The sequence below is a fragment of the Sitophilus oryzae genome, unplaced genomic scaffold, assembly GCF_002938485.1.
Source record: "Sitophilus oryzae breed Bouriz unplaced genomic scaffold, Soryzae_2.0 scaffold_1440_pilon_pilon, whole genome shotgun sequence".
Lineage (NCBI taxonomy): Eukaryota > Metazoa > Arthropoda > Insecta > Coleoptera > Curculionidae > Sitophilus > Sitophilus oryzae.
In genome coordinates, this window is record NW_022146105.1 from 95211 (window position 1) to 107248 (window position 12038).

General features: G+C 28.8%; 1 protein-coding gene across 2 annotated transcripts in view; it reads left to right on the forward strand.

Annotated features, from left to right (window-relative positions):
• Positions 1 to 12038, forward strand: part of LOC115876599 (cytoplasmic polyadenylation element-binding protein 2) — a 51950-nt gene that overhangs the window by 28283 nt on the left and 11629 nt on the right. For both annotated transcript variants that reach the window (XM_030892422.1, XM_030892423.1), the window contains one exon: positions 9374 to 9415. In XM_030892422.1, coding sequence (XP_030748282.1) covers positions 9374 to 9415 — 42 coding nt within the window. The remainder of the gene's footprint in view (positions 1 to 9373; positions 9416 to 12038) is intronic.

Below are 12038 nucleotides of genomic sequence, written 5' to 3' on the forward strand. Positions count from 1 at the left end.
ATCTGTTTTCCAAAAATCAGCTTTTTACGTCAAGCGCTTTAAGCAGGATCGTGATTGATTTGGTCATTGATTAGACTAGATTTTTCGAAACACCCTGTATACATTTTTAAAAAATCTTAAAATATGTAAAAAACAAAATAAAATATACGTGTTTAAGCGTTTTTTCGGAAACTTGACCGTTTTTTAAATAAAAAATATTGTGATATTTGAGGGGTGGTTTCACCCTCTTGGAAAAGGTAAAACATATTTTTTTATGACAATATTTTTGAATTTTATCATTAAATAACGCAAGACTTGTTTTTCTCACTTATTTAATATGTCACAATATGTCAATCTATCTGCCATTAAAAGTTTAGAATTCGTATTAAATGATAAGTTTTTGAGGAGTTTACTAAACTTTTTCCATGTTAAAGCTCTCAACTTGTCGTTTTATCGCCTTACGAACTTTCTTGGGTTAGTTCTAATGGTATTTTTGAACCCTTTTTCTTATACGCGACATCGCAAGGAAAGCCCTTAAATCCGCTTTAGATTTTTTATCTGCGAGTTGACCTTCATTCTTTCCATTTACAGTTGAAGCGACTAAAATAAAGCAGCATACTTAGAACTTGTTATAATTACCTTACTTCTATTGTTATGTTATATCTCGCGTCGGCAAATATAGCCAGCTTTTTATCATATCAAAATATTTGATGTATATAATAACGATCATTTTTAAACTTTTGGAAACATTATGCTCAACCTGGTATAGTAAATGGTAAATTAAATTAATTCATTACTGTCCTGTCTTAAGTAAATGATCTTACATTGCAAAATGAATGTTCGCAAACTTGTTAAAAGATTAGCAGAGTTTGTAATAAATTGTTATTGTTAACAAGTTATTTTATTTGGTTTGGTTATTGAAATATAATCAAAAAATTCTGACTTATTAACTGAAAAAGGTCGTGGACCTCACCAGACTTATGAATATTTACTACTTGTTCATTGAAATTAAAACTAAAATTATTCCTTTTTTGCAGAGGTAATACGTTGATTTAAAAGCTTAATAAAATGTTTGTAGAGTTGAATAAAAATTAAGCTTAACATATTTCAAAGAAATAAAAATTAAATTTCATTATTAAGTTAATTTAAAAAAACGTTTTTTTATTAAGTGTTTGATTTTTATTGTAATTACATTTTTCCAAGATTTCTGAAACTTTAATTAGTTTTTAGAAAAAATATCATAAGCCATGTCCTCAAATCCAATATCCTACTTCTTCAGCTAATGGTTCACTGCTAATTGACACATGTCATCCATTTCTTCCAACAAACCCAAGCTTCAAAATGTTATTGTTACAATCAGATTTGACAATTTTAAATATTTTCTTTTGTGTGTCAATAACATAAATTTAAATTGAAATGTATAACTTCGTAGTGATCGAAATATAAAGTATTAAATTACCCCCCATGGAGTTATCAGAGTTGCTGGGAATAATATATCTATTTATATTCATACTTCCAAGTTATTTAGATGAGATGAGACGTGTATACAAGAACTGGAAAGTTTTTGGGCTGAAGGAAACCCCCAAGGATTCAAACTTCTAACAGAAACCTAAGTTAAAACGCGAATATATAATTATTGTACCTTAATGTTAGTTACTTAAAACAGATTGTTAAATAAATAAATATATCAAATTACTCGTTAAGAATAATTTGCAGAATTCTATATTTCATCATGTATCCACAGTGTATTTTACATGTTATCGGTTCCATTAGGAGAACCTAAAAAAATATTTCACTATTTGTATAGAAAACAGATGTAGCAAGTCTTGTAATTTCTGGCATATTATATGGCAAACGCCCCCTGTACTGTAATTACCACCATTAAGAAAACGTTAAACTAACTGATTTTACCCTATTTTTTATACTTTTCATACTGTTGTGTTTTAGAGAAATGAAATTGAACAAATAAAAATAGAGAAATTAAATTTTTGATAGAAAATTAAAAATGAAATTGATAAAGCGGACATTGAACTAAAAATAATTTCAAAATATTTCAACAAATTCATAAAGAATTCTCAGATTTTAATGCATGTATGTAACTTGATTATACCTGCACCCTGCACTTTCTATTAACATTGAAAAGCGTTAGCAGAACTGTTTTGATCAAAATTAAACAATTATAACCTTTGTTAATTAGTACATACATATTTGACAGAACAATGGCTGAAGGCAAACATCCATTCTTTTTTAAAAATAACTCAAGCAAATAAAAATGTTTTAGGATTATTTATTATAAAGCTTCCATTATAACGCTTTTGATGGCGGAATTGTTTGATATAATATAAAAATGATTTAATTAAAAATATAAAGTAGAAATTGAAAAATAAAGGGAATTTTTATGTTTTTGTGTGTTCGAATAATTAACAACAAGATATATTGTTTCGTAACAGTTTTTTTATTAAATTGGAACAAAACGAGCGAACTAGTAGAATGGCATGTCATCCCGCTTGTATTGATCCGTTTATACAACTACAGCACTTAATAATTCGACCTAAATTTTGTGCATTATTTGGTCATCAGCTTTTGATAAAAATTTAAAACCTTTTTATTAATTACATTTTGAATATTCAACTGACAAATTAATAGCTTTATTCTGTTCTGGATATTCAGTGAATTTATTTTACTTCAAGTTAAAGAAAATAGTGCGAGGTCATTTCATATTATCTATAAATTTAAGTTTTACTAACCTATCAGAGGTTTTGATAAAATCTGAATATTTTTATATAACGATATTTCCAATGTTCTACTATACAAAAGCCAAAACAATCATTAGTAAGTACGCTGACATCATTATCAAATTATATAACTCATATCAATTAATTTATTTCGGTTAATAATTATTCTAGGCAATATGGATTAAAGTATAGGTATTACTATTATTTTAATAATGAAATTAGAAGCAGAAATTTGAAGATGAAATTTTAAAAATATTTATAAAAAAGTCGATCAAAAAATACTAGTTCATTATTTATAAAATCATCAGATAACTAACTGTACTAATACACAATTAATAATCAAGATGTTTGACCTTTAAAATGTTGTCGCTAGTATTGTCGAAATGATATATGCATTATCTAACACTAAAAAAATACCAGATGAAAATTGAATAACATTAAATTCTAATGTACACAAAGAGAAAGTGTCTCAAAAAACAAATAATATGTTTATAATACAGGGTCCGGCAATAGTGCGTCGGGCATCTGTAGCTCCTAGAATAAAAAACTTGAGAATTTTGTTTAAGTGCAAACCTAAAGTATGTACCAGGATGTATTTCCGGAAAATATTTTAACTTCTATAGGGTGGCTCAAAAAAGTGTTAGTGGATCTGGATAACTTTTTTTAAATGGAACACCCTGTATATTATTGCATTTTTTGCTTCCTTTCAGATCACTTTACATAATCCTAAGATATGAGTAAATATATTTCAATAGTTTCAGAGATATTAATAAAAATCAAAAATATATATTTTTCAACCTTTCTTAAAAAAAATATTAAAAATACAAGAACTGTTCTGAAATCAAAACTATATTAGATATTTACTTTAGATGGTCTGTTCTTACTTTGCTATAAATATAGTAATCGTAAATCATACAGGATGTTCAATATTTTAAGTCAAACTTTTAAAAATATAAAATAGAGAATTAAAAAATTAACATTTTTTGTATTTAAAGTATTTCAAAAGTTTTAATAGTTTTCCGGATACACGCAGTATTATTTCATATAGCGCTTTCAATGGTAAAATATCAGAGAAAAATCATTGGGTGGCTTTGATAAAAATTTACTGTGGAAAATGCCAAATGTTTTGTATGAAATACAAAACCGGGAATATCTGCAAAACCGTTAAAAATTTTGAATTACTCTAAATGTTCATTTTTTAATTCTCCATCTATTGAACAAATAATATACAGAGTGTCCCATTTGAAATAACAAAGAAAAATTATTGTATATTTTAGAAAGATTGGCGTACACTTTTGAACATCCTATATGATTTACGATTTCCATATTTATAGTGAAGTAAGTACAGACCATCTAAAGTAAATATCTTATACAGTTTTGATTTCAGTACAGTTCTTGTATTATTAATAATTTTTTAAGAAAGGCTGAAAAATATATAATTTTTATTTATTTATTAATATCTCTAAAATTATCGAAATATATTTACTCATGTCTTAGGTTTATGTAAAGTGATCTGAAAGGAAGCCAAAAATGCAATAATATACAGGGTGTTCCATTTAAAAAAAATCATCCCGATCCAGTCACACTTTTTTGAGCCACCCTATAGAAGTTACAATATTTTCCTGAAATACATCCTAGTACATACTTTAGGTTTGCACTTAAACAGAATTCCCAAGTTTTTTATTCTAGGAGCTACAGATGCCCGACGCACTATTGCCGGACCCTGTATATAGGATGGCTGACTAATACCTAGGGTTTCCATAACAAGTTTTTGGAAATTTCCGACAAGTGAGCTCTGAAATCCGGACATAATCCGGAGATTTGCACAACATTATCATTATGTTTATGTAAAATTATCATGGATACATTTTACTTTAAAGGGGAAATTAAAGCCATTTATAAAAGTGTTAAGTATACTTTTTTGCCTTTGTGAGCAGCACTAAAATGTACTGCAAACGTTACAAATAACATCAGAATTGGATTATTCTTTTTGGGGTTCCGTATCTCAAAAGATTTGGAACCATTGTAGGATCACTTTGTTTTTTGTCCATCTATCTGTCCGAGACCCTTTTATCTCGGGAGCGCTTGGAGGTATCCAGTTGAGCGAAGCTGTGAAAAAATCAAAATACTAAATTAACGTAAAAAAAAAGATACGGCCGTTTATGCCACAAAAAACGCATATTTCGACGTCCTAAAAATCAAAACGCGTTTCCATGGTAATATAATTTCGTTTTCTTTCTTTAATAAATTGTTATTGATAGAATTTTAATTAACGTCATATTTTTTGCTATTTTAAAATGTTAAAGATTCACAAAATTTATTTAGTTCAATGCTATGGAAAGGGTGATAATAGTTATCGGAAAATGTGATACTTCAGCAACCGCAAAAAAAATACCAACGAACGAAATCGAAATTATATTACCATAGAAACGTCTTGATTTTTAGGATTTTTAGGAAAAATTCAGTCATATTTTCATGTTTTTTTTTAATTTTTCAAAAACGGTATGGAAATTTTGAAAGGCATAAAGGGGATTAACCGTTTTAGAACGAGAAAACTTAAAACTTTTAATGAAGGATGTACTTTTCTCAAAATGTTAATAATAAAACAGTTTTTCCGTCTGTAAAGATAATCCAGGAACATACTGATAGTCTTCATTTAAAGTCTATTTATAATATGTACCTATAAATTTGACGGAACCCTCGGTGGGGGAGTCCGATTCGCATTTGCCGGTTTTTAGGGTTCCGTAACCAAAGGGTAAAAACGGGAACCCTATTACTGACTTCGCTGTCCGTCCGTCCGTCCGTCTGTCACAAAGCTCTATCTTATGAACCGTTATAGCTAGACGCTAGACAGTTGAAATTTTTACAGATAATGTATCTATGTTGCCGCTATAAGAACAAATACTAAAAATAGAATTAAATAAATGTTTATAAATAAAAAAGTACTTTCGCTAAACATTATCTTTTAAGTAAGAATTTTACATAGAATGTTTCAAGTCCTCGGTGGCCGCGTGGTTTAAAGCGTTAGGACTTTACGCTACTATGACGTTGAAGCGGTGCGGTAGTAAGGCAGATACGAATCCTAGTCAAGGCGACTTTTTTTAATCGTTTTTTTTTAATTTTTACATATTTTCACATATTTATTTTTACTTTTTACATATTTATTATTGATTAATACAATTTTTAGTAGTGTCTTTCTTCATTTTTTTTAATTACTTATACGCGCATTCAAAATTTCAGCTAAATCGGAAAAAAAGTTTATAATAATACAGTACGTCTGTCCGTTCTGTAGCTACGGGGTATCCGTGGGAGGGGAAAGGATATTCTCTCCATGTTTTTCGTAAAAAATTAGACGACGCGTCCCATCAATGAAAATTCGACAAATTTGCAAGTAGCCAATAAAATTAGTGGACGGAGCGATTTACGGTGACGTACTCGTCAAGTCGACGTATAAAATATATTGCTGTTTATTTAAATATTTTTTGTCCGCATTCCTTTCATAGACACAGATCTAGCAGACGTACTTTATAATGTTGCATGTATAGATAATGAATGGTACGGAACCCTTCGTGTGCGAGTCCGACTCGCACTTGACCAATTTTTTTAATATTTAAGTGCTTAATTTTATCGGGGTAAATTTAAATATTGCCCGTTATACAGGGTGAGTTTTAAATAAGTGCAAATATTTTCAGGGCTGGTAGATCTAGGTAAAAGGAAAGATAAATAATATTATTATTTTCTCTTTACCGTTTTTCAAATAAGTCCAAAATAACCGAGTTATTTTACTTTGAAAATTTACAAAAAAAAATGATTTTTTGCTTAAATTTTGAGAACCACTGGATCTTTTCTGAGTCTTCTTTCTTGTAAATTTGATCTACCACCTATGTTGCCGTATCATCAAGAAATTATGGTTTCAACTATAAAAACTAAAAAAAAAAAATCCAAATTTTCAAAATATTTTTTTTGCAAAAAAAAAAAGTCATAATCGTGTTTCTAGGGTCGAAATATATTACTCCTAAAAATATTTGCACTTGTTTAAGACTCATCCTGTATACCGATACTTCCAAACCAATTTACCCGTGTCATATCAAGTTAAAATGAAATACAGTCTGTCCAACGAGCCAGGGATGATTTCGGCAGATGACAATCAAAAAATGACAGAAAATACAATTTACTTGTGAATTATAATGACAGGCATAACTGTAACACTGTGGCTCACACTTGCAACCTATGGAAACCTAAAAATACCTAGTAAATTAGCACATATTTTTTGAATTTATATTATAACCTTAACAGACAGCATAAGTGACTTAAAAGCATCCTAATGTTAATAAAATACTACTTTGAAATTAAAAATGCATTAACTAGTTGATCTTTTTAAGTTATGATTAATTAATTATATTTTTTATTCTCACACCAGTTTTTTAAGTATCAGCGAGACAATTTTAATAGGTATGTTTTGAAGTGAAAAAATCTCTGAGTGTATTTTAAACTGCTGTGTTCAGTTTCCATATGTTTCTTTTGACATCTGACATTGGATCTGGCTCTGTGGGGGTGTGTCTCCACCGAGTGCTCTCTCCTTACTGTAAATATCGATCAACGTAATTTTTGTCGACGCATGCCTTGATGTCTACGTTCACTTAATAGTTTCGTTGTAAATGTTCTTAGCAAAGTGGAACAGAGACCTAGTGACGTCATTTTTAACTCTATAATTTCGGAAGTTGCCATTTAAATATTTTTCAATTGTTTTTCATTTGAACTCTTTTAATTTTTGTGTCGTCTTACAGAACTTGTAAACTTATTGGAAATGTTTTTAAAGAATTATTCAAAATGAAGCAACTTGTTCATTTTGAATAATTTATACGAATTTAAGTTTGAGTTATAATATGTACAAAAATTCCAAGTTTATATATTTATTTTATACCGAAAACTTAAAATAATCCGGTCCTGGTCAAACAAACATCACAATGTGTCACAATAGCTTTGTTCGGGTTCTTGTTATTACCGAATCTGAACCGTCCTAGAACTGTGATGCGTATGCGCAGAAGGAAATATGAAGACATTATTTCATTTGCGCATGCGCTTCTGTTCGTGCAGAGTTCTAGGACGGTTCAGAATCGGTGATAACAAGAACCCGAAAAAAGCTAATGTCACACAGATCTGTCAAAAATATCGTAAATTATATTTTTTTATGAAAAGTTACGTTGAGTATATTGTAAACATAATAGAGTCTTTGAAAAATCATACATACATATATACGTACATAAGTAAACACACTGCTTCAAAAGAATTTTTTATTAGACACTAAACAATTCACAAAATTAAGTACTTGTTATTTATAACATGGAGAAATGGAAATTCATTTTTCGACTATTTCGGCAAACAATTTTTTTTCTTCCACTTTTTTTAACTCATTTTCATTTATTATTTCTGGATAATCCTATCAATATTAATATTCTGTATATGTTTACAGTTTACAGTCTTTAATATCTGTTATTGTTGTTTTAAATCCTTCAATTATATTTCTAGTTGTTGATTTGCACGGAATGGGCCGAAATTATATCTTATTACAGCCTGCAGACTATTTGATCCATAATAGAACTTAAGAACTATACTTTTTTCGTCAGTTGTATAATTCATATTTATTGTATAATTCATATTTATAAATTATTTTATTGCAACAATAACGTAATTTGACATTAAAAAATTGAAAATTGAATTTGCCGTTTGGGAGCTTTTTTCTGTTGTGTAATTAATAAGTTATTATATTAAAACTAAAAGAATTTCGAACTTCCATTGTCTTTATTTATTTTGCTTACACAACGTTTCGGTCAGAGTATCACTGACCGGTATCAAGTGTGGACTCATTCTATCACTTGATAACGGTCAGTGATACTTCGACCGAAACGTTGTGTAAGCAAGATAAATAAAGACAATGGAAGTCCGAAATTCTTTTAGTTTTAATACTCATTGTCTACCACATTCAAAGTTATTATATATTATTAAAAATTATATTTTCCTATTATAGTCCTTTCATTTAAAAGAAAATGATGAGCTGTAGATATTCACAACTCTGACTCTAGTTACGCCACTGGTGAAGTCTAGAGATTTAATTATTTAAATATATAGGGTGAGTCTTAAATAAGTGCAAATATTTTAGGGGTAGTATATTTCGGTCCCAAAAACACATCTACATATGAGATTTTTTTCGCGAAATTTTTTTTTGTAATTTTTGATTTTTTTAAAATTTTTTGTTAAACGACATATGTAGTAGATTAAATTTACAAGAAAGAAAATTCAGAATAGACCAAGTGGTTTTCAAAATTTAAGAGAATTTTTTTTTAATTAAAAAAAAGTAAAATATCTCGGTTATTTTGGACTTATTTGAAAAACGGTAAACAGAAAATATGTTTCTCTGAAAATATTTGCACTTATTTAAAATTCGCCCTGTATAATTTTAAAAGTTATAATAAAAATTAGGGAAACATAAAAATAAAAATAACATGTTTTATTATTTAAGAATATTTTTTACATATTTAATCCTTTTAACAGTTAAGAAAGAACTGTTGCATTTTAAAACTGAATAAAATATGATATCTTACAAAAATCTGACTTCGCTATTAAGACATGCAAAACTAATAAATTTTCTTTTTTTTCAGGTTTCATAAATTCAAATGCGTTTCAATCCTTACAAATCCACGGTAAGTTCTTATCAGGAAATTATAATTTATTCGTATTTATATAGAATAATAATAATAATAAAATCGTGTTTATTTCAGACAAAAAGCATATTACAAATAATGTAAATGTATTAAGTATAGTGGCGAAGTTTAGCTTAGCTATTCTTACACTTATGCCCACTTGCACCGTTTGTATAAACTTTGTTTAAAGGCTAATCAGTGATTAACTATAATAAAATATGTATAGTTAATCACTGTTTAGCCTTTAAACAAAGTTTATACAAACGGTGCAAGTGGGCATTAACCACTTATATATAGATAATCTAATACTTTTTATTGATTTTTGATTACAAATAATAATATATACAAAAACTAAAAAAAAAACTATGATTCAGAAGTTTTACTCATTAATTGATTAATCATTAGAAACATTATTATAAAATTTGAGCGCAGTATAACTAAAACAGCGCTGGAAAAAGGAAGCGCGTTGTTGTATAGTGTAGAAATGAGATTCATGTCTAATATTCAAATTATGAAGTTCGTGTCTAAAAATAAGGTTCTCTTTTAAATATTCTGGTTTTGAAGTTGTTATTTTTTTGTGAATAAGAACTAATGTGTACCTACTGTTTACTGTTTACTAAGAACTGTGTGTAGAGTGTAGATACACAGTAAGGCTTGAAAGAGACAATTCAGCATACTTATGACTTTGCTTATATGCAAATATAAATCTAACACAATTATTTTGCATTACTTGCAAAATATAATGATAATACTTGATTTTTTGCTTGAATATCCAATAATCAAAGTTTTATGTACATTTTTTCAACCAGGTTTTTAACATAGTAAAACTCAATTTTGAGTCTATAGTCAAGTCCAGTATCTTAAGCGAATCAGAAAATGTTAAATCAACTTGTCCGATTCTCAAATTGAGCAGCTGCCTAATTCAATGTCTCTCACTTTCAGCACAAAATAGAATTTTATTTGACTTATTCATATTTAGTGAAAGATTATGCTATCATGTACTATTTTAATTGCATATTAAAAGTTTTGAAAGGAATTCAAGAGAAAAAATAAACTTCTTACAAATAAAATGCTGCTTTGTAATATTTCTTATGCATAGGAAGGAAATTATTATCGATACAATATTAACTTTATATTTAGAATACCAAGGGTTAATTGAAAATAAATGGGCTAACTCCACTGCTAGATATATCTTTGCGCCTTTTATATGAATGCCTAGGGGTTTAACCCTAGAATCATTATTGGACTGACCTAGTTCAAGCTATATCTAAATTTAGATATAAAAAGGTTTTCAATACATTAAATAAGTAGATTAAATAAAAGAAAAAATACTAAGGATAATTCCAATTTCAGAAATACATCATGTAGTTATTTATACAGTATGTCCAATCATCTTGGGCGCCCTATACAGGGTGTTACAAAAAACATATGCCATCTCTCGTGGGAAGACTCATGTAAACATAAGATTTATTTTTTATATCAACATAGGTCCGATTCTGCTTTGTTTTGTAGCCTGGTGGTTAAAATATTCATTTTTTTTTCAATTTATTATAATGTTCTTCCAAGTGCTCTTAGCCATTCGAATGAGATTTTGAGGGTACAAGTTACTATAAGTGTTACATGTTACAAGTGTCGACAGATTGACTAGGGACGTACCTATGGGTTATCGCTGGAATGTTTTTCTAGAAAAAAATAGGTGCACCACTGACTTTTTCTGTTGTTGCAAAATTGTGTAGGCCCTTTAATGTCGATTAAAAATTGTATCTTGATCTTTTGTCAATTTCAGTCTCCTTAGATGAGATAAACACAATTTTATCAATTTGCCGTAATCCAAGACTAATAGTAACTTTAAATTTTTGTAGTGTCATTAACAAGAGAAAAAAAAGTCAGTGGCGCACATATTTTTTTAGAAAAATATTTCAGTAATAACCCATATCCGCGTCCCTGATTAATCTGTCAACACTTTTTTAGTACTAAAATATGTAACACTTATAGTAACTTCTACACTCAAAATTTTAAACCAATCGCTAAAAGCAAAAATATAAAAAATAAATTTATTTTTAGGTAAGGAATCTTCCCTCAAAAGATGGCACATTTTTTTGAAACACCCTGTATAAATAATGAATCAGCTTCATCAGAAAAAATATATTTATTTTTTGAATAAAGAATAAGTTTTTTTCTTCTAAATTTATAATAATAGTTAGAAAAACTGGAAGAAATCAAATGGTAAACAAGATACTTGTTTTTGTGGCTAAAAAAGGTCATTTTGGAAAATGTCCTTAATTAAACTATCGATTAATTGTCAAGTAGGTGACGCAAAGGGCCCGGCTAGTGTTTTTCCCACTTCTGTTGTGGACCAACCCTTAACCACGTGCTCAAGAAAGGTCTTTACCCTTTTGGCCACGTGTCTAAAATTGGGCTATGTGCTTTTCAGGCCATGAAAACGACGAACCTTTGCTAGTAGGGCGCATGCCCGGCCACAATCGACTTGCTGAACTTTATATTCATAAATTAGATTTTTATTGTATGTAGGGATTTATTTACAGCGGTCCCTCAAAATAGGGCATTCCGATACTCGCCTCAACATCGAGGTTAAATATATATACAAAGGGCGCAAGGAGAT